Genomic DNA, 24,358 nt, shown 5'->3' with positions numbered 1-24,358 from the left:
AGACAGCAAATTACAAGAATAGCCTGTGAAAATGAAATGTGGGAAGATTAATGATTATTTGGTTAGAATTCAGCTGTGCTTCAGAACACCTGTTGTTGTGTCTCTCTCTCTGAAAACACAGCACAGTGTACTCATTTACTGGTTTATCAGTTTTTCTTGTGTCAAAGGTCTGTTCAGAAGTATTTATCGTTACATGCCCATCTTCCCTTAAAAAAAATTATTTTTTGACATGATGCTTGGAGAAGCATTAGAAATATAGAAATATTATATGGTGTTTACATGACAGCCTTGAGGCAGTTACCTGTTAATTCTGCAAACAGGCAAACATGTGACATTTAACTACGAAGCTTACAAGGAAACAGATCTGTGAACAATCAGAAGCCTCTTACTATCAACACAATAATCCTTTAAAAGACATTTAGTTCTATTGGAATAGTTTCTGGATGAAAAGGCCTCCTTGGTCATCTGGGTTATCCAAATTCAATTGCATGAATGGGAAATAGTCCTGACCCGGCAAGAGCACTTGCCTGATTATGGCACTTTTCAGTTACCTAAAAAAGGTTCTCAGTATAGGCAATTTACTTCATACAAAAGTTCTTTCTTCTTACAGCAACATTTTCTTTAATCTCATCTTGTTTTTATGAGTGGAAGTAACAGATTTATTCTCTGGAAAACTGAAAACTATGAAAGTAGCATTTTCAATTACTTTAATCACAAGAACTAAATGGACAAATACCTCTTCCAATCATGTACTCAGTTCACTGACTATTAATTATTGTAGAAATGGCTGGGGTTTTGTCCTTTATGAACATTAAAATTTGTTAAAATTCTAATAAAATTCCTTTTCTTTGTTTTTCACCACAGGATTTCACATGTAAATTACCAGTATGGAACTTGATCACTAAATCGAAAAACCTACAAAACAACATCAAGGATTATTTGTCTTATAACTTCTGTGTAGCTTTTAAAATTTTAAATGAAAAAAATCTGAGGAACATGGAGGCTTTGCATTAAAAGAAGTAAAATTACTAAAATAATTTAGACATATAGAGATATAAATCCCATGTACATTTGAAAATGTCTTCTCCTATACATGATTGTTCAATGCCCAAGTTCATGTTTTGCTACACATTTTTTTAAAGTTGCTTCACAAACCAATTATGGTATTTCTTACTTTCACTTTGACTTCCATTTCTTCAAGCTCCTGAAGTAACTCTTCATTTTCCAACAGTGATGAGCCTAAGTTTTGCTTCTGAAAGTAATCTCTGATGTTTTGCTTATACCAAGATGTTACCTAATCAAATATTAAAAGGAAATCAGTGAGAAGGTTGAGAAGTTATTGTCCATTTTTCAAAATATATACATGGCAGTTTAGTTTAAAAAAAAAAGCCTCATGTTTTAATTCCTTTCATTTTTATTCCTAATGTTCATGCTTCTATTTAAATGCTTACATTTGTGTTGTAACAAATGCAGAAGGAAAGGACTAATACCTAAGTAAGCACATAGTGGATATATATGACAAAACAGACAAAAAATGTATTCATCAAGCATGACCAGATTGTAAATTAATACAGTAAAAGAAGAATCAGGTTATAGCCATGCATAGAATAAATGCATGGGTTTTGATACCATGCTTGATTCATTGTAGGTACCTCTCATTTTCTCTGTAAACAATACATGGCAAGAATTCCTGAGTGAAGCTCCACATTTTAAAATAGTATCCACAATTAGTTATTGGTATCAGGAACACTTCCTCCAATATTTCCAGTCTGGAAAATCACCACTATACTTAGATCATAGTCAACATACTAAGAATTTCTGTACTCTAGGTACTACAGATTTTAATAGGCCGCTAGAGATTTTTTGTTATTATTGTTTTATCTGCTTATGTAGAATCATGCTATTTTTAATAAATTTAAGCAATTATAAAAAATGAAAAAAATCTTTAAAATATTTTGGAAGTATTTTCACTTACACATAAAAAATGTTCACATTGAGTCCAAGAGACCCAGGGAAATAAGGAAATTATTTTAATACCAAGCCTTCATTTCTTAAGTATGTCCTCCAGATGTGTACTTACTGACTGAAACATTTTTCCTAGAAGCAAATTTTCACAGGGTATTTATTATGGGTTCATCAAAAAACAAATAAATGGAGTGGACAATAAAAACTGTGCTAAAAGGGAAATAAAAATTTATTTACAAATTCGGGCTGGGGGAGTTTTATCATGTATCTGTTTAGCAAAAAAAACAGTAATTCTGTAAAGTTAGGCAGAGGAAGAAGTAATTTTTTAATCCTGTTACAGCAAAGTGTTCACCCCTTTACCACTTGGCAATATTCCTTTCCATTACAGCGAGTTTAATCAGTCGGCTTCCACTACAGCTAATACCTCTGAGTGATTTCATTGTGCTAACTTAGCTCTGGAGGAATGGCTGAGAGTTCTTTACTTGCTTTATAAGCAATAAACCCAAAGAATTTCACTTTCAGTGATTTTGCTGAAGGTATGGGAAAGGAGGCAAGGTTAACACAGCTGTTTGAAAAAGAGAGTGGTTTTCCTTGATTGGTTGAAATTCGAAATCACTCCTGTTTTTCAAGAATCAGATTTTATCTTTTGTTTACAATAATTATTGACTAGATTACTTTCTATATGAAATTATATATTAGATATACTTTCTATATCTAATTATGTCAATAATTATTGACATAATTACTTTTTTCTTCCAAAGATAAGTAATTATGCATAAAATAGGCCAATCTGCCTTTGATTTTCATTAATGAAAGAAAAATCAGAAAATATGCTGCTGACACTTCCATAAAAGAATCAATGTAAAATAAATATGCTTTCACACATTGAAAATACTGAAAAAGAAATATGTTACAATCATGATTATCAGATCATCACATTCCAGTTAGAGATCAAAGGGAGATGTTGCATTTTCAGTGCTTCATAACCTGGTAGTAAGGGATAAACAACACATAGATTGTGCATCCTACTAGACTACAGAGTTGTGCCTAGCAAAACAGAAGCAACACAAAGAACAAAAAGCTACTCTTAGATTCAATAGAGCAGAGCATGTCTCCAGTACACTGACATCAGTCAAACATTCAAAAGTTAGGACTTCCTCAAATAGAAGTAGCCCGGAAATATAGGCCTAATAAATATATTTAGGCTCCTTTTCTGTTTCTACTGTATAACAGTTGCTAGGTTGTTTTCCATACTGTGATTTCCCTTGATATTGTTTGTGTTACCTGGGTCTCCTGTTGGTGCCACAAACAAATTTGCAGAACCTGCTCCAGCCCTTGGCGCTGATGTCTGAGGAATTTGTCCAGCTGCCGCCTCCTGTCCTGCAGCATCTCAAGGAGATTGTCAATCTTCAAGCAGCTGCTGTGGGCTCCTTGAATCAGCTCTGGATTTGCATTTGGCCCCTCACATTTGAATTCTTCTATGAATTGAGTTAGGTCATGGCTTTTGTTTAAAAGAGCAAATGACTTCTCCAGAAGTTCTGTAAGAACAGAATTTCATCAGGAGAAAACCCAGGGTGCTTTGTGATTCTAGCACCATATTTCAAATATTACTCAAGTATCTTTCAAATATCTATTTGCATACACAAGCACAATGTATTTTCAAGCATTGCATGAACATGAATGCTTACTTTAGAATATATATATATATATATATATGCTAAGGTATTTCAAATTGGACAGCTCTTATGTAAACCTACAAAGGCACAATGGTGTATACACAAACATATATTCACATACACATACGATGGTGTACTGAGAGTCATCAAAACAAAACCCAGAAGTTTCATTGTTTTCTCAAAACTGAGTTCTTTTTGATGTTTCCCAACCTGTGGGTAAGCTGAAGTGAAATTTTCTACCCTGCTTCCCATGTGGGTCAGTATCCCCTGCAGTTTTTCACTAATGATGCAACTAGTGAGACAAAGCACACAAAATCCCCTCTTTTCACAAAAAACACTCAGGGAAGAAGCAGAGTGGGAGGCCTCTAGTTCTTCATTCCCTAAGGGCTAGCAAGAGAGATTAGTTTCCTTAAGCTCACTGCAACAAGCCTGTCCATTTTACTTCTTGCCTTCCAGAAATGTGGTATTAATCATAAATGTTTAATTTTGGTCCATCCAAAATGAAAACCACATAGAAATGCGTAAAGAAATATATTTCATAAGTTTTTACTTTTTTTTTCCATTCTGGAGTGCATTTTTTTGTTGTTGTTTTTGGTTTGGTTTTTTTTTTTTTTTTTTTTTTTAATTCCTGAGTGATAAGCATTTCTGATTAACTACTTATCAGATACTGGTAGAGTCAATACTTGGTCAAGGTTGTATTTTCAGTCATCTTTCTTTGGAGCAGATAGAGAGTATCCTTCTTGCAAAAGCACTGTTTTTTATCAAATAACCCAATATCAGCTTTCAAAATTTTTATTTTATTTTAGGGTAGAATGAGAAATCAATAAATTGCAGCCACTTTTCTCCATCTGAGGGAAGGCTTATTGCAACCAAAGCAAAGACTTTGTCTGGCAAATAATTTCATCTGATGCTTGTAGTTATAGACTCTCTTTTCAGCAGTAAATTGCTGCCAGATACTTCAAGCCTAAATTGGTATGCAGTGAGCACTTTGCTCCCATGAAGATCTATTTGGAAGACCCAAACCCCATATTAATGTTATCCAAGTTTCATTCTCTATTCAGCCTCCCAGGAAGAATACCTGTTGTTCAAGGTAGCTAAAACTGCTTTAGCTAGTGCTGCACTAGTGAAAGATAAAGTATGACTGATATTCTACCAAGTTTAATTTAAAAATTTGATTAAAATTACAAAGACAGAGTCTTAAGACTTATAAAAAATGCAGAATCATATGGAATTGCAAAGGTGCCTGAAGTAGCCACACAATGAGATTAGTTCCAAAAACTTTTTTCTCTTTTTGATTTGAATGCGCCCCAATATAGTAGATGGTGCTTCACATGAAAGCTTGAATAAAGAAAAAGAACTCATGCGAAAGAAACTTTATGGGCAAGGGTACGTGCAGGAAAGTTGTTGAAGGTGAGATGCAAGGGCTAGCTTGAAACCAGGAGTTTCACATCTTTCATCGTCTGCTAAAATCTATTTCACTATTATATTTTCCCAAACAGAGTATTTGCGTATTTGTTATACGTTGGTTTTTTTTAATGCACCCAGAAAGAATAAAATTAGTCCCTCAAGAATCAGCACACAACCACATGTTGTCAGGAGTGGAATTCTGTTTGTACCTTTTGTATGATGCTCTTGTTGCAGAAGAAGTTCTTGCAAAGAGTCAATATTATCGAACTCCTGAGCATTTTTCAGGAAATCTTCAACTTGGTCAATTTTAATAGCAAACTGCATTAAGGAAAGAAAGGATAGGGAGAAGCACACAGTAATTTTCTTTTGCATAACTACAGAATAATCTCTGTGTTATTGGGAAAGTTCAAGAGAATTTGTAAATTCTTGGAGAAAGTAATTTTTAGTGGCTGCCAGATACAGATGCTTTCTGGCCTCTATGTGCCTTCTGAGTTGTTTTTTTTCTTTCAAATATTGATTGATTGAAGGATTTTAGTTGACACAATCTGTAATTACAGTTTGCCACTTATTAATCATCTTTCCTACAAAGCCTTATGCCAAATCTAATTTCTTTGTATAATACACATTATCAGGACACAATAATTAGTAGATTGTTGAAATTGGACTTCTTAGGGCAGTTAGTAATTGCTTCTGCAACTTATAGGTGACACTGGCATACTACAGAAACAAATTTATCAGGGAGAATTATTAAACTCTTCATGTTCCAGAATGTGGGGACATTGATAATGAGGCTACACAGAGTGGACAAAAACCTGCAGGGTATGGAATCCCTCTCTTCTTTGGCTCCCTGTGTCTATCAGTGAATTAGCATATGAGAAATGGGTAAACAGGGATCACACAGTTTTTCATTTTTTAGTGGCCATCTGTACACCAAAGTCTCAGATGAAGCACTGTCAAGGGAGACTAAAGTTTGCTTTATATAGTTACAATACTTTATGGGTATTTTGGTGTAAATCTTTCAGTGACCAATCATCAGAAGGCATCTGAGAATAAGGTCTTTCAATGCCAAATAATTTTAATCATAAGGAATGAAAGCTATTCTGCAGAATGTCCACAGCCATTGAAATACATATTTTAGTGTTTGGTCCAGTTCCACTTTTTACTGGCATTTTCTGTCAAGTACAAATTTGGGAGACATTGTGACTAAAATATTTCTTAAAGTCTATATGGTGTTTCGTTCAGCTTCGTCCTATACTATCTGAAAGGTGGAAAAGGAAAGATCCCAAGGAAGGATCCCAATAATTTAATTTTCTTGTTTGCCTCAACCTTTAGGAATACAATGAACAATACAAAACACATTGAAATTACAGTGGTCAGTGTACCTCTAAGATGAGGGTGGCTTCAAATTAACAGTTATTTGATTTATATACAAACCTCCAGAGCGTTTTCAAAGAACACTGAGGTGAGTTCCAGAAGTGCCTGTCGCTTCTCTAACATAATGATAAGGGCATCCCATGCATCCCCAAGGGTCTTTGCCATGGCATCATAAACCTGACTCTTCTCTTTGTTCTCCTCTGCAACCTTATCTGCCTCCTGCAGCAGGTCCCATACCTTGTCTTCCAAAGCCTGAGAAGGAAATATACCAAAACAAAACAAACATAAGAAATCTATACAAAAAACCCCAAACACTGCGCTGATACCGGTGTCAGGTTATCTTTACTGTGGGTCTGTACAGGAGCCACAAACCTTCTACTCCTATTTTATTTCCAGTTCCTAGTGATAGGGGTGTAGCTATTTCTGTATGTTTTATGGTAAGCTTCTGAATTTCGTCTGCACTTAAGAGGCAATAGTTTTCTAAAATTCAAATACAAACAAGATTTAAGAGAATTTATCATGTTATCTCTAATATTTACACTCCAATGTTTTTACATCTCCATAAACTGAGGTCTGTCCTCCTGGAAATGGTAGCAGTGCAGCTATTTTGATTCCTCTTTCATATGTCATCATGTTACATTACTGGACATTAAAAGTTTTAGAAGTTTGTGAGGCAATTTACTCATAAGTTTCTGATGACTACAGTGCAATCCAGATAAGAGTGATTTGAACTAAAACACATACTCTCCAAAACCTCACCGAATTATGTAATGTTTCAAGTTCAGCTTGCTGCATTGCTCAAGCTGGCCACCAAATAATAATGCTCTATTGTCAAAATAATTATTCTGTGTTTCATTCCTTTTGTTAATCTCACCACAGGAAAGATAACTGCTGGCCCATTTCCAGCTTATGTTACAAATCTTTAGTGTGTCAGAAAAATTGATTAACATTTGTTCTGTGTTCTTCCCAACCCCCATCTTGGGTTTTATCATGAGCATGAATTAATGAAATATCACTTTTTTTGTTATTAGAGGTGCTACCACATGAATACGGAATATGAAAAGAAATTTTTATTAGACAATTCAAATGACCATTCATATACCACTGGATGAAAAGTTGATAACCAACTCTAAGAGAAGCCTTCATGATGTTTCCTTCTTGATGAGGCATAAAATTGTTACATGCATAACAACTCAGTAAAAGCAGTGGCATTCATTAATCATCCAACATGGGATATCATTAACATTCTAAACCAGCTCTGTAACAAGTATAACAGGAATTAAATGAGTATATGAGATATTGATAGTCTCTTTACTAACTCAACATCTTAATATCAGTTAATGAAAAGTCATTATAGTCATGACAATGCTGATATTAAAAAAGGGGGTAAAATATTCCCAGAATATTACATCCAAGCTGCTTGCCACTACAAGGTTAATTTTACCAAAATATCAGACCACTTTCACAGCTGCTCTGAATACACTGTAGAAAACCAGATGACATGTGAAGGAGTTCCATGTGGAATTTCTTGGCAAAGACAAGTTTTCAAAGAGCTGAATATTTTATATTTTGAAATAAAAGTAGGTATGCTTTTATCCTAATATTAAATCAGCTCCAACCTATTTAAAAGACATTTCAAATGCTAAATCTTTCCTAACTATGCAAGATGAATGTTACACAAATGGTATAGGATCCAGAAGTAAATTTTCTTCTTTTAGAAGCCTTTTTTCTGAACAGGTTGTTAATTACCATTTATCCCTGACAAGTAGGCTCTGTTTTCTGGTATTTGATTAGCTGTGAGGAATAGCTAATCCCTAGGACACAGAGAAAACTGGAATATTCTTCAAAGGTTATCAGTCATGCTTCCTGCGCCTTTTAAAATTCAGTTACTATGAGCTGAATTCAAATCCAGTCAAAGAAAATTAGAGGGTTAAAGCAAACCAAACTGCTAAACTGCTGCATTTAATGAAATGCAGAACTACTATGCATAAAGTTAACAATAAAACCACCAAAAAACCACCTATGAAACTGTTCATGTGTAATAGTCTTTCAGTGTTTAGAACAGATTAATGGAAGTTTTCAAATACAGACTTAATTTTTAGCCTGGATTTAATATGGTTCACTCATTTACAACGGGTGTGTATTTTATTGCCTTCAAATAATAGCTCCTGTAATGTTACAAAAAAAACTTAATATAGTATCACAAGAGTTGTCATGCTGTCTGTTTCCTCAGCAACAGAAAAAGTTACATTTTGAGACAACAGACTAACAAAAAAAAAAAAAAAAGAGAGAGAAATATTTTACAGGAAACTACTCTTTCTTTGAGAAACTGTTCAAATACCTAAGATGGTCAGAGTGATATCAAGGTTTTATTGCCTTGAGTTTAAAATTATGCTTCCCACAACTGTCAAAGCCACTAGCTACTGAGAACTTTCAAAAAAATTATCCTCAACTATGTTAGTTTCCATATAGTACACATGTGAATACTTTATTTTTAAATTAAGTAGACTGATACTACTGGTTTTCTATTTTTTATCTTTGAAATATAACCCTTTTATCAACACAGAGCCAAGGAATAATTTGGACAGGACTCTTCAGGTCATCTGCCTAACCACTCACTCTAGTTACTCAAGGACTTCTTAGCCCATGAAGTCTTAAATATCCCTAACAATGGAAATTCCAGAATTTTTCTGCACAACCTGTTCTAGGATGAGCTCATTTACATGGTCAAACTTTTTTCCCTAACATCCAATCAGTATTAAGAGGCAAAATGTATTTTCATCCAAAAAATGATGACTTATGGAAAACAGAATATTTCACAGAAACCTGAATTTTAATGAGCTTTTTATCAATTGATGAACTTAGCAGAGATTTCCAGTAAAGACTTAAAAGTATTTCAAACACTTCTGGAATCTCATGTTTCACTCCCTGTGGGCACAAAAAACCGGAAGAGTAGAGTTCTCCTTGGACTCTGAGAAGCTGGAATGAGGCTTGACAATACAAGGAATGCCTAGCATGTAGCCAAAAAGGAGCTCATGCAAACATGCAGCTTCTGCTGCTGTCAGTAAAACCATGCCAAAAAAGCATTGCCCTGAAAACCACAGACCAATTTCACTTTTTATTAAATATCTATGACATGTCTAATTCTGCCACACCAAAAGAAGAACACTGGTGGCTTAAGGGAGCAATGCTGTGGTTCAGATGGACTGAAGGGATACTGGGTGTATGCAATCCCAGGCCTGCAGCAGGAATGCTCCCTGCCTGGTGATGCAGCTGCTGTGCAGCCACACCTCTCCCCCCACTCCTTCTCTGGGTAAATTTGCCTCTGATACTGCAGCAAAGACAGAAAAGTCTCTTATGTAACTTGTGGTGGATAGTACAACTTTTGTATTAATTCGTTCACAGTCCATTAATAGGGTACTTTTCCATCTGTTAAAAGAGCAAGGAATGAGAGGGGGAAATTATCTTTTGCCTTTCCTGAGTTATTGTACACTGACTACATAACTTGGAATTTTCAGAGGTGTAAACTACTCTCCCATTCTCTTAGCACTGAGATGCTGCTAAAATTAGCCTTTAGTTAGTGCTAAAAGGCAGTGCTGAGATTATACAACACAGTTGTTGAAAATAGTTATAAAGCTACCTCAAATACTATTTTGGTGGGAATTTTGTTCATACAAATATTGAAATTTATGAGTGAGATGAATTAACAATGAAAACAAATATTTATTACATTTGAATTTTCCTTTTTTTTTTTTTAATAACTTGCAAAAGTCAGCTATGGTTTGATAAAAAGGCAGCTGAACTTTGCTGTTAATTGCACTGCTGGGCACCTCAACAACTACTTGCCAATCATTCAGAAAAAATTAACAAATAATTTCTTCCCTTACAAAATTACTGAAAAATAAGCATTTTGAAAATATTTTTGCTTGAAATAACTGAAAGGCTTATTTAAAAGATATCAAATGCAAAAAATGAATGTATTATATGAGTGCTTTTTGAAGTATGTAATTTTCTAATTTCTTTCTCTTGGCTATTAGCATATAAATTAATATTTTGCAATTTATGCTCTGCGAATTAAAGTAAATAAAATAATTAGGAGCAATCCTCAGGTTCATGAGCCAAATTAATAAAAATGATGGTTTTAAACTTAAGTTTATGGGCTAGATTCTCTTCACTTTTGTGGCTGTTCTGCTGCAGTCTCTCTCATGATAAAAACCAGAACTTTGGAAGCAAACCAAGAATGCCTTATTAGGAATTTTAAAATTTTTATGGACACACACACACTTTTTCTTTTTTTTTTCCAGAAGATCCAGTGAGTTTTAATATTGAGAGACCCAAGCACTAAGAAATCATGTTAACTCCAAGCAGATCTTCTCTTGGAAACAGCAGGAGAATGGCAGAGAAATGTTTATACAAAGTGCAATCTATATAATTTTGCCTCCTGGAAATTTTATCTCAGGTTTTATAGGTTTGATTCTTCTCATTTTTCTTTTTAAATTGTGAAAAATGAGACATCCATATGTACATATACATATTTCCAGAACATATAAACCTGTTGAAAGTTACCTAAAAAAGGATGAATCAGATATTGGGAAAGAGAATTCCATGAAATCACAGCAGTTGATGGTTGCAACAAAACTGGTGCTGCTGATATGGTCTGATTTAGCAAAACAGAAACAGAATATAATAGCTTAGAATCAGAACCTGTTAGGTGAGACTACTGAGGGGAATTTTAATTGGATGTAAACACTGTATACATGTTCTCTGTTTAGTCTCAGTTTTAATCTTTCCTGTTCAACATTTATTCTTTCAACTCTATTAATAATAACACATCTGTTTCCTAATCCATAAACATCTGAAGTTGGGCCCTTTTCAAAACTTGTGCCCTTTTTAGTAATGGAGTGTTCCCAATTCCTAAATTAAATGGAACAAATGTAAATCAGTTATGAATAAGCTAGAGTACATTCTATCAAAGCAAATTATTTTGGATATCTTTTCTCCTACGGCCCTGAAGACCACACACCAATTTTTTTCACTCTAATTCTGAACATTAAAAGAACTTCAAAATTGTTCTAAAAATTACTGTTTTCTCTTTCAACAAATCTATTCCAATTGATGTTTAAAGTACCATTTGCCTTACTAAATGTCAAACTGTTTGTTTGGGCTTTTAACCCTGTCAGCATTGCTAAGTCAAAACCAATTCCCTGAAATACTGAGCTGTATTACATTCCTTTTCCTCTAGCATCAGAAGTACTGAATGTAAACTGATCACTCTGCCAGATTTTGTCCTAACTTATGCCTGTGAATCTTCAACATATTAAGCTGACAGAAGAATATTTTGATTATAACTTGCAATAAATATACCAGGATGAAAATAATGAAGTTAAAAAGCAAAGGGGTGATCAAAACCTAGAATGAGTTTACAGAAGAACATGGAATAATGCCAGAATGGACAACTATTCCTTAAATTATCTTCTACAAGTCCATAGGTTCATCTCTACTGATTCCAAAGATATATTTAGTATGAATCATCAAACTCTTGCCTTAAGCAGGATTAGTTTCATGATGGAATCATTACTTATTCAAGAATTTTTGCCTGACCTGCACAAAAATTTAATTTTGAATTGAGCTAGTCTAATCAGCAAAGTTAAGCATATGCATATCAAGTATGGGTATCTGTTAGGATTTATTTTCCTTTTTTTTTTTCTTTTTACAACTATATAAAAGAAATGGGGAAACAATTCAAACTGCCTCTTACCTGTCTTCACATAGCTAAGGTATAATTCATTATCAAATACTAAGTGGAAAAGAATTACTGTGAACAACATTTCAAAAACTAAAAATCAATCAAAAAACATCTGGTTTTGGAAAAAAAAGTTTTGGGAAAAAAGTTTACAAGTGAGTTTAGTGACTTAAGACTATGTAATTACTGACAAGTGTTAACTACTTACTATAATTCTCAAATGGTCATGGCTGCAAAATGCACAGCCAGGAATAATTATTAACAACATTACAGTCCAGCTCATTACTGAGGAAAAAGTGGTCATTTTAACTAAATTCTTTTATAGAATATTCATTAATCAATGCTGAATTTTGCAAGGACCACAGGCATAAACCATGAAATAATGAGTATTTGTACTCCATGTATTTGGATGACAAGCATTCTTTAACAGTCAATGCATAATAAATTTTATGATCTGATTTGACTTCATAGTAAAATGTTATTTGGAACTTTGTTTTTCTTACAAATATGGGAGTTTCTTTCAAAGATGGGTTTATCTGTTTTCTTTTTCCACTCTTTAATATTTATTTTTGAAAATTAGGAGAAAAATAACCAGGGCGTAAGAACTCAGCTAATTCTGAATTGCTCAAACAGGACACAGCAGCTTGATCCAAGAACATTCAAATATTGCACTAGTGACAATAAAGATGAGGCACTTTGCATAAAAAAGGAAAGCAAAACCACCTCTCTCAAGGTTTTGGGTATTTTGGTTGGTTTTGGGTGTTTGGTGGGTTTTTCCATAATTCTATTCTTCATACTCTTCAAAATCCACACAATGCCGTGTATTAGCTACATTCCCTATATGCTGTACTGAATTCCCTCACACTCATTGGATATTTTTAATGATTGGGGAAGCACATAGTCATTGGTATTAAATCAAATACTTGATCCTATCCAAATCATATTTGTTCTTTCAGATCTCAATTTTATGCAATCCCCCAAAAAAGTAAATAGATAAGTTACTGTTCATAGCTTCAAAGATGTTAGAGGAATTCATTTGTCTACATATATAAAGTCAACCTACCCTATCAAAATATCAATTAATGTTCAATTTAAATGTTTGGGAGATATCTGCTTCAGACTTACAAGGGGCTTGGTTGTGTTCACAGCTGTTATAAAATAATCAAACTTTTCACAACATTGGAGAATTAAAAAAATGAATTGGCATTCCTTTATATTTGGCAGCTACTGAGGGCCATAGGATTTTTTCATCTGTCATTGATATATAAAGTAGAAAAAACTGTACCTTTCCTGCTGCTATCAGAAGCATATTTTTCCTGGGAAGAAGCCTAATTTCCAGAGAATTACAGAATATCCTGAATTAGAAGGAACCCACAAAGACCCCTGAAGATCTGCTACACTAACAAAGGCTGAACATATTTTTTCCTATGTGGAGTTTAACCTAACCACCACACTGCAATAGGAGGCACAGGCAGCTCCATCAGCTATTGTACCTGAACTGTAATGGCTTGAGGAATATTTTTGATTTTTGTGGTCTTATCACATCTTACCTTCAGCTTGGACAGGAGGAATTCATGATCTTGAAGTAGTTTTTTAGCCTCATCTTGATTGCTGCCAATTTCTAGTATATTAGGGGTTGATTCAGCCAGCTGAAGCTTCACCCATTTTCCACACTGCAATAAGGAAACAATAATAGCCTTCAGAATACACAAGGTTTCCTTCATTTATTCACTCACACAGGTTCTCAGCTCACACACGCTTTCCATGGTCATAGGAGCACAGGGACCTTACACACAAGGGAGTCACAGAGAATACAGTACAAACTTAATTTGAAACAGGTAACAAAATCCCAGACTAGTGTTATCCAGGAGGTGCTCCAATATTGATTTTGTCCATGAAGAGTAAAATTATCACAATGAGCCAATTTTTTTTCTCTGATTCATCTCACCTTTCAGCTGAAGATGACACTGATAGTTAAATGAATTTGGTGGGTGAGTGGGGCAGGCAGAAGTAAAAATGTAGTACTGGAGATGCAAAAACCATAGCCTCAGATCTGATTTCTACCACATAGGTCCCATGTACCTCTATAGTGAATAAATGGAACAAGACATTGCATGGGTAGCAGCAGGGACACTTAATAGCTTTTGGGACAGGCCCCAAAGGATGCCGATAAGGACCAAAGCTGTGATGTCGCTGTGATGTCACTGTCATGTTTCCAGAGAGGGAAAATAAATTACTTCACTATCAACTTGAGTCTCCTTGCAATGAAATTACTCCCTTGCAACAACAGACCACCTCACAGGAAGGGTGAAAACTGACCTCAAAAAACCTTCCCACAACTGAGGTAATCACCTGAATTAGGTGACAACTCAACTCATTATCACCTTATTCTGCATCACAAACAGACTCTAATGGCTGAAGCTAGCACATTTTCCAGGTTGCCTGGAGAATGAAAAAATGCCAATAAATTCCAGCTGGGATTAATTACTAGCATCCAGATTTACTCCCAATGCCAGGTGTGAAGGTGTGGATTCCAGCTCACAAAAGAGACCTTTCGGTGCTTATAAACGCAACTGCATGCACACAAGGGCTTACTGAAACACGTGCCACTGTGGATTCACAGCTTTCAAAAATAGCTACTCATTATTAAGTTTAGACTATTTTTCCTCAGAAAATACCTCATCTGTGGAGTTTGTAGAGCCACTTATTGTGTAAAATTATTGCTGAGTACAGGTTAAAGTACCTCAAGGAGGCTTGACTGCAATCATCATGCTTTAAATACATTATTATGCACTCTTAATTTAACTCTTTTAAAACAGAGTAAGAGGAATTCCTTTCCAGACCTTACATATTTTGACCAGACTATTTATTCCATCGGAAAAAAACTGTCTGTAATCCAAAAGCCACCAAGAGTAATTGTGAAGAGAAACAAGCGTTAACTTCCAAGTCTATTAGATATTGACTAATCAAATGGCCTTTCTGCATCATTTTATGCTAGCTACTCGTTTGCCCAGAATATTTAAAAGCGTTAATCATGTTAATATTTAAAAGCAGAAAGACAAGAGCAGACATGCCAGCAGTTTCTGCCTTACCTTCAGCACAGCTATAACAATGCTGGCATCCCCAGCCTGCACAGCAACGGAGCTGACTGTTGTTGTAGAAGGTTTGGGCTCCGAGGAGGCTTCATCTGACATGGTGCTTCACAACGGGGCTGCAGACATCAAAGCAGGCTTGAGCCGTTCTCTCAGGGTCCCCTGCTCATCTCAGAAAGCACCAGAGTCCCTTGGATTCATTCAGTGAAACGGCTCAGCTAACACTGATTAGTCTGCCAAAAGGAAAGAACAGGAGGTTAAAAATAGACACCTCCATTGAGTTTATCATTCTTGAGAGAGATCTGACACACCCCTAGTTTGGTAGCATTAAGCTGCCTGCTCTTTTTTGTCACCATCTGAAGTGTGAAGGGCTTCTTCCACGGACATCACCTGACATCAGTTAACCAAATTTTAAAAACGTTCTCAAATTATAACAACTAGAAAAAATTTACCATTGATTCTGTACTGACAAACCCAGTGTTATGAGGTTTTGAACATGCAACCATCAAATCTACATTTTCACATTATAACAGTAAATATTTTTTCACTTACTAGCTACTGAATATATATGTTCAACATGATTCTTCTGCTGAATCAAAGTCTTTAAACAGGATGTTCATGTGTATATATATAAAATGCTAAATTAAAACAAGGGATTTCTAATCCAAAAATTCTTAAAGGTGTAGTGACCATAACAATAAGAGAAGAAAACCAAGCACTTTGAATCCTTAAGGAATATTTTATTCCTAATATTAAGATAATTTACCTTCTTTTAAATTTAATCTGAAATTGTTTCTAGAGTCTTCATTTTGTTTAAATGGGCATAAGGAAGACCTCTCTAATAGCTGCTTAAACACTGCTTAAGTTTTTTTTTCAGTGTGGGGAATTATTAGACATGTTGAGATTACAATATTGGCTTGACATATTAATTTTATTGACCAGAGCATAGTCCAGAGCATGCCACAAGTAGCCCACACTATGGGACAGCAGCTGCTGGGTTTCCTTCCACAGAACAGCTGAGAAAGTGACACTGGTGTTTAGGTTTGCAGGTCACTCTGGAAAAACAATTCCACCCAAGAAACCACATCCATAAGTCTTCCCAAGCATCTGCTTGTTTGGTTTGTTTAAAAATATGCAACATTTAAATACATTTTTATATAAACTAGATTTCTGATTACATATAAGGACATGCACACCTGCAATGGAACCAAGATCTGGAAGCAAATTCTAAAATAGTTTGGTTTAGAAGAAACATAAGGTAGTTACAAGGAATTTCAATTTATATCTCAAGGTAGGATTTTACTTTTTTGTTTGTTCATTTCTTCCTCCCTCCAATTATTAGCAGATTATATTCTTAATCTGAGCACCACCTTCAAACCATGAGTTTCAAACAGGATATGAAGAACCCCTTAATTGTGGTTAAACAAAATGAGCTTGGCAAAGCAAAATTGATCCCTTGTGCCAAAACACAACCATGAGCCCTCAAGCTGCCAACCAAGGAACAAATATCACAAGGTGTTGTGGTGTGTTGCAATATCCTGTTTTACCTTCTCCCTTCCCCCTCGCCCCTCGCTGAGTGTGCCCTGTCAATCAGGCTAACATACCAGCAAGGCGTCGTGTGATAGGTGTCCCTAGTACCTTGAGACCCTGCCCCTTCACCTGGTTGGTGACTCACCTGTCCCCTCCCCTTCCCCTGTCCTGAGCTTAAAATGTGAATGAGACCATGCGGCTTCATTCTGTTACCAGCAGTGGCCCAGTGCAGACGTATCTGTACTCATGGAATAAACATCTGGCTACCTTCTAGCAGAATCCATTCCCTTTCTCTCCACCATCGCCAGAAGCTCTCTCCTGAGGAGAACGGAGTCCTGTCTTGTGCCCCGCTGCACTCTGCCGCCAGCCAAGGTATCTCTGCGGTTAAACACCACAGTGCTGCCTCTGGCCCAGCAGCGAAGGTCAGAACTGGCCTAGGCACCATCTAACTGGTTATATTGGGATATTTATTCCAATAACACGGTTTTCTGAAACTCTTCCTAACATCTGTAAGAGACCCAGGGACCCTGCCACAGTACTCAGTAGTCAGTATTTCTTGGGTATTGCCACAGTAGACAGTTCTCCTTGGGACTTGTGTGTATTCCTCTAATAAGAATGGCAGAACAAAAATTTGATAATTAATCCCAACACAAAACCTGGGAGACAGAAGTCCTAAAGAAAACTTCAGGATTGAAACATAAGAGAGTCCTATTTTGGTCTGAATTGAAGATAGATCCATTCTACAAAACCTGCTAAACCCAGCTTTCAAAAAAATATTCCAGAAGACAAGCAACTTTGGATTTTTTACCTTGCAGGCAGGACTGCACTTGGAGGACAAACAGCACTTGGCTGCTGGAAAAACTAATTAGGAAAACACAGGCAAGCCTCTTTTTACTCTTACAAAAGGAGTTACAAACCAATTTTGGTATTATGTCCTTGAGTTTTTGTTCTCTCAGAAGAGCATTCTAAGCGTATTTTTTCATGGCACAAGTTGGGCCAATCCATCATTTCCCTGGGGTAGCCAGACATAAGAGCTGTTTTTCACTCAAGTTAAATGAGGTATCATTTTTCATAGTGCTGACAGCTGGAAATAAGGGAAAAATGCCACACTCAAGAAGTTGACTATAAGTAAATTTGGTACCAACTGAAACAAATGATTCAGAATATCTGATAACAAATGCATTGATATTGTATTTATTCATCTTACGCTAAGCATAGAAGACAGAGACAGGGAAACATCAGAGTAGTCACAGTGAAAAGTTATCAAGGAATCAAAACATATCTTAGAACATAACCCTAGGAGGAAAAAAAGAGGATTTTGGCATTGCACGATGAGCAGTTTCAGCTGTGTCCAAGGGAGCAAAATTTAACAAGCATGCTTTTCTCTGTTTTGTTTACTTATCTGTCTGTTCCTCTGTCTGAAACAAACAAAATCCTGGTAGCAGCCAGAAAAAGGTGGGCTATTTGTGTCAGGAGAGAGAAGTATTTTCCCTTTGCTACTGCTGTGTGAAAGAAGAATGACAAGAGGAAAAGAACATTCACCAGCTGTCCACAGGAAACAACAAAACTGAACAAAGGAAACAATCTCAAGAAAACAGAAAAAAAGATCAAGTCTCTCTAGTGTAAATAATGTCATGTATTATCTGAAACAACTGTACGTAAAATGGATTTGAGAGATATATATGATAAAATTCACTTCATTTTTAACATGTAGGGTGTCCAGTCCACAGGTTTTCCTCATGTGTAGCGAGCAAAGTGTGCTATTCACAGTTTTGATAGTGATACATAGAAAAAGGGTCTGACTTTCCTGGAGATGAGTTTCTTTCTCTTGAGTTTTTAAGCTGCTGGTGCACTATGAAAATACTTCTGGGAGAGACCAAGTTCACTCCCTGCAGCCTCAAAGCCCCCAGGTGCTTCACTTTGAGTGGTTTGTAAATGTAGTGGGTCTCCTCTTCCTTCCTTGTCTCAGACCTGGGAGGACAGGCACACACAGCAAAGAAGGGAAAGATGCATCCCTCAGACTTGTGGGCTTCATGAGGCCTGCAAAAAGGGCTTCCAATAAACACTGCTTCCACAGCCCCACCTGGAACAGGGACAAACACATCAGTCCTCTCCAGGACTGTGCTTGCTGCTTTCTACTGGTTCCTGTGGTCCTACCTTTTGAGTAGGGACCATTTCCAGGTATCATCAGGAATGAGGGCATGAAAACAAGTGGTCTTGCAAGTCCCCAGGCCCATAAAACAGCCATGAGGTCACTTCAAGGGTGAGCATTGAGCAAAAGGTGGGTTTTCTTCCTGGAAGAGGTCTCTTTTTACCCTACACTGGTTGAATATGTTTCTAGGTGACAAAGTGGTTGAAATTCTAACCTGTTATTCCTAAAACCCCAAATAAAGAATGATAAAAACCATCCTGGCAACAGTCAGGGGACACAGGCGGGAAACAGAGGTCAGACAATACTTGGATGGCCTGTGGGGAACAGTAACTTGGAATGTCATCTCTTTCTTAGCACTGAGGTGGAAAGAAGTTTTATTGCAGAGAGCTGCCCTGGAGAGGAAGTTGACAAAAAACAGGAGGGAACCGTGGCCCTTGCAGACTTTACTGAGGGCCAGAGGGACAGGACCGACAGCAGCTGGGCACAAACCAAACTCCTGCATCCAGAGGCAGGGCAAGGAGCAGCACAGCCCCAGCAGGGCCCTGAGGCTGGGGAGGTCTGTCCTCCCCCAAACCCAGACATGGGGGAGCTATGGGCACCCCCAGGGGCCTGGCTCCCCCACAGCACTGAGGGGTCCCTGCTGCCAGGCCCTGCAGGCAGGACAGGAGCTGTGAGCAGGGCAGCAGGGAGAGACAGGGCCAGCCAGGGTTAATGCATTAACTTCAGCAGGAAAGAGCTGCAGCACAGGCAGAAGGCATTTCTGGGTCAGTTGAGAGCTCTGGAACTTGGGAAAATGAGGCTCTAAAGCCCAGGACCCTGCTGGCCCCAAAAGGAGGTTGTCCTGCCTTTGCATGGAAAGAGAAAGCATAGAAGTCCCAGTAAAGGGCTAGATGTGAAAAAGTGAAAAAGGGGTAAAAGAGACCACCTGCTTCTCTCCAGCAAAAAGTTCTAAGAATACACTATAGTCCTGGAGTGTTGCCTGGAGTATTGTATCAGTTCCAGAAACAATATTTCCAGATTAGTTTTATTTTAAAACATCAAAGTCTAGTGAAGAATTATATTCTCGTATATTCCCATTCTTCCTGTGCATCACCCCTAACATAAACCTTTCTACTCTTTTTCCTCCATCACCTGTCCCAAATACACTTCATACCACACTAAGAAATCAGCATGAAAAGAAAAAGCTAGCCAAAAAGCATCATCACACAGCAGAGAAACTGCCAATAGTAAAGTTATCCCTGTCACACAGCATCTCTGTGAAAGAAAATAAAGCAAGACTGCTAACTAAAACCAGCAGTGTATCAGAGATTTAGAAACCAGCAAACATCTTAACACTGTTCATTCAGTGCAATGGTAAGAGCAAAAATCATTATTTGTTTGCTTCCAAGGACAACAACATTTAAAAAAACCCATACAGTAAACAGACATAGAGAGCAATGACGGCTGAAACATTTCAGTCCACTGGTCATCAATTTATCAAGTTCTGCTCTTTGATCCTGAAACTTTGTCTTGCCTGTATCCCTCTTTATAGATCTTAGAGGATTTCCACAAAGTATACATACTATTTGTACCTAGAACCTGTAAAAAATAAATAGTACCTAAATCTTTATTATTTATTGAATGATAGAAAAATCCAGCAAATTTAACTAGGAGTAAATGTCACTTCAGCCTCCACATTAATTTTAAGAAAGCTCATATAACCTTTAAATTTAGAACTCCAGATTCTAAGTGTTATATAAACAAACACCATTCTTTGTAGCATCTGTTATTTTAAGAATTGTCTTCCAGTTGTTTACTAGTCTTATATACAAGATAAAGAGGTGTGCAGCACATAGGGACTACTTAGATTTTTATGCATTAGACTTGAATTCTGGAAGAGGGTATAACTGCCCTGTTTTTGGAAATAAAGAAATAATAATAATAATAATAACAACAACAACTAATAATAATAAGTTTGGCAGTAATGCACTCATCTAATCTACTTTCTTCATATCTTGTTATCTTTGCACATGATTCAAGATGGGCAGCATAATAAACTAAGGTGTTGGATTCTCCACTTAAGAACCCCTGTAGCAAAACAAATTGCTTATTCTGAGAATGGATTAACACATTAGTGCCCTCAGAAAGAAATTCCTTTCCTTGTTAAAACTAACCCCATGAAAAAGAAAAATTCTTCAGATTCTTTACTTGCCGATAACCTTGAAGTGGCTTCATACAACAATAAACTAGAAGAGGATAAATGTACTTTGAGGAAAGGAAGAGAAAGAGAGGGGAACACGGGCCCCTGTAATAAATCTGAAGCCACAGACAGCTCTGAGTGATTAACACCTGTATCTCAAAGTCAAGCTGTTTGAACAGATTTCTTCTAATTGGAAGATGTTAGTTACTTGCTATCATATTTTTAAGCAAGTTTAATTTGATTTTGCCGTCAAAGACAATAAAAAATGCGAGTTGGATTTACACCTTTCCTCAAAGTGATAGCTACAGAAAAGACGTCGGAAAGAAGTGACTTGATGACTGTTGAAGTGTACCTATCGTAGCAAAATATAAACAGTGAAAAATTTAAATTTTGAATGGGGTAAAAGAGGAAAAATCAAAACAGAAAACAGTTCACAAGCGTGAATTGCAAAGGGATAATGTCTTATTCTCTCTCATGTTCCAGGTGAAGTTTACTGCAGAAATGGCAGTGAGGCTCTCCAGTTTCCACAGAATCAGCCGGAGAACAGACTTACCCCATCAGCACCCCTGGAGAAGCTCAACATTTCTGTCTCACTGGGTGTTGTCCAAAACAAATGCTGCACAGCCTACGGAGATCTACCCTGGTGAATGCAAAAGTGAAGCCGTTTTAGCAGCTCACAGGTGGCACAGGCACAAGTCAGCCCAGCTGAAAGGTTGTCAACAGAGACGGTGGCCCGGGGTACTCAGCTCTGTGGGGAGGGTGAAGAGACATTAGAGGGTTCATTAGTCGGTGTTTGAGGCTCCAGCAGCAGCAGCAAGAGAAGAGTTTATTACACAGGATTACTATGTTCCCTTGCCCATGCATGTAAGGAAAGCCAACAGGACTTTTGTTACTGAATTCCTTGGGAGCATTTGAAATTCCTTCCTGATGTGGTGTGCTAGCACAGTGGAGTATGCACTCTGCACCAAATATAGACGTGAGACAGGCTACTCTTTCTCTCTGTAAAGAAGGAAGATTAAGATACAGATTGGTAATCTACATTGAGCTCTCAGAGCAGCTACAAACTACCACTAATAAGGTAACTCTGGAGCACTTTGGCCCCTTGTCTCAATTTTCTGTGTTTAACTTGCATTTCCATTTCAGCTGTATTAAAAGACTGTTTCAGTTTAATTTTTTCATTGTTTATACATAAATACAGATGCATGTACTAAACTTGCAAAATGAAAACATCAGTTAAAAATCTTACAGACTGTTCAGATTTCAAGCAGTATAACTGGGTTTTTAGGGCCATCTTTTAAGAGCGGAAACTCTGTTCAGACCTGTGAAACACAATCAGCCAGCAGATGCAAAAAGATCAGTATAAGCCATTCAGTTAACAGGGGACTAATTAAATAGATACAATCATGCATACCACACCAAAACACAAAAGCCATATTGTTGCTATTGTTCGGAAAAGTTGAGTTATGCAACTTTCAGAAGGCTAAATTTAGAACATGTACACAAATATGCTTCCCAGACACACTTGTAATAGAACATTACTTCACACCTCTGATATTTATCCGGAAAAGAAATATTCAGCAGGGTAGCTGAATTCTAGGTGTTAGAGAATAATGAGGCTTTAGAATTCTTTTCAAAAAAGTAATTCATCAGTGGGGTTATAAATAGCTTTATTTTTTTTTTTAAATATAAGACCATTCTGTATAACTGCTACTTGAAGGTTGACCCTGCTGAGGGTTCCTCTATATGTTCTGGTCACACATTGCCCTCTTCCAGACCTTGATACTTCAAACATGGATCACATACCAGATCCTGCCTTCCCTTTCAGATAGGGACCGAATTGTGTCCTTACTTAGAATACTTAGAATCTGGCCTAAATTAACAGACACTTTTGAGGAGTCCTCTATCTTATTTTCATTACACGCAAGTCTTTTCAGAAGCAGAGACAAATGATGTATTTAAGTCATCCCTTGTCAATGCAGCAGGATCTGCAGTAACCATGTTTCAGAACCTTACTTTCAGTTTTCTCAGGATAAAAATACCATGCAAGAGTAATTGATGGGCTTTTTTTTTTGTATCTTTTTTTTTGTCCACTCCTTCTGATATTTGATAATTATCCTGTAACTAAACTCCTTTCTCTATGTTAGTTCTCACTATGTGAATATTCCTTCTTTTTGCAGGGTGTTTGATTAACTGACTTCAAAGGATGAGCTTGACCTTCCAAAACATTAAAGGCCATCTATTGAAACCAAAAGATTTTTATAAATATTTTCACTGTATGAGAAACACTTACACTATTTATCAAATGATTTTCCCACCTTTCTTTTTTTGCTTGCTACTGCTCTTCAGGTCTCACTATTATATATAGGGAAATCCTCCATCATCTTAGTATTCTAAGATGAAAATTACTTCAGCTGTGCTTTTTATATCCTCCATGTGTGTGCAAAATTTTCATGACTATAACATTTTGCTACTCCTTAATATTGATGGGGTTTCCTTTCTAGCAACACCGTGAAGAAGGGGATGCAGCTGCCACCCCCTCCCAACACACACTGGCAGTACCAACCATTTCATCCCAAAAGTAAACCCTTCTTTGGAAAACAATGAAGAAACTCTTTAAATGTCTGCTGGATCACTTGCAAAGTCTTTGATGAAATTGCTGCTGAATAAAAGAGTTTAGTGGTATAGACACATGGACATACCTCTGATAAAATCCAGAAGACAAAGCAATACCTAGAAAGGAGGTAACAGCTAACAGTAAATACAAAATCACTCAATTAGTTCACATTTCCACCACCTGCAGGAACAAATGCCCTGGCTTTTTCATGTGTGGCTGGTTCTGCAGAGGCAATGCACCATGAAATGATGCCTGCAAACAGCAGCTACCTAACAAATTGGCCACATGTGACGAGTGGAAATAAAATCCAGCAAGGCTCATTGAACGTGCAGCTCACTGCAGCCTTTTGATGCCATTTCTAGCAAAGCACTAATATTAACCCTGGCTTACATGTCACAAATTACTGTGTTCTTTTGGATACACTGGTCCTGGGGAGGAAAGCCATGCTCTGAGAGGCACTGAGTGATATAAAGCAGACAGTGAGCATCACATTCACATCATCACCACTGATACGTGAAGTGGCACTCAAATGTGTTGAATACACTGCGCAATCCTCACCCTGCTGAGCCCAGCTTGCAGTTATGTACATCCAGTAGAGGCACACAGAGCTGGATACAAAGGTTGAG

At 36.8% G+C, this 24,358-nt stretch overlaps 1 protein-coding gene across 2 annotated transcripts in view; it reads right to left on the bottom strand.

The window, feature by feature from the left end:
• The window catches only part of CCDC141 (coiled-coil domain containing 141), a 55,381-nt gene extending 40,022 nt beyond the window's left edge, over positions 1–15,359 (bottom strand). For both annotated transcript variants that reach the window (XM_064718333.1, XM_064718332.1), the window contains exons 1-6: positions 15,258–15,359; positions 13,716–13,838; positions 6,483–6,674; positions 5,258–5,366; positions 3,250–3,503; positions 1,175–1,294 (exon numbers count right to left, since the gene is read on the bottom strand). In XM_064718333.1, coding sequence (XP_064574403.1) covers positions 1,175–1,294; positions 3,250–3,503; positions 5,258–5,366; positions 6,483–6,674; positions 13,716–13,838; positions 15,258–15,359 — 900 coding nt within the window. The remainder of the gene's footprint in view (positions 1–1,174; positions 1,295–3,249; positions 3,504–5,257; positions 5,367–6,482; positions 6,675–13,715; positions 13,839–15,257) is intronic.
• Between the last annotated feature and the right edge of the window lie 8,999 nt (positions 15,360–24,358).

The sequence above is a fragment of the Zonotrichia leucophrys genome, chromosome 7 (genome assembly GCF_028769735.1).
Source record: "Zonotrichia leucophrys gambelii isolate GWCS_2022_RI chromosome 7, RI_Zleu_2.0, whole genome shotgun sequence".
In the NCBI taxonomy this organism is placed as follows: domain Eukaryota; kingdom Metazoa; phylum Chordata; class Aves; order Passeriformes; family Passerellidae; genus Zonotrichia; species Zonotrichia leucophrys.
This window is presented reverse-complemented; position numbering and strand designations above follow the sequence as displayed.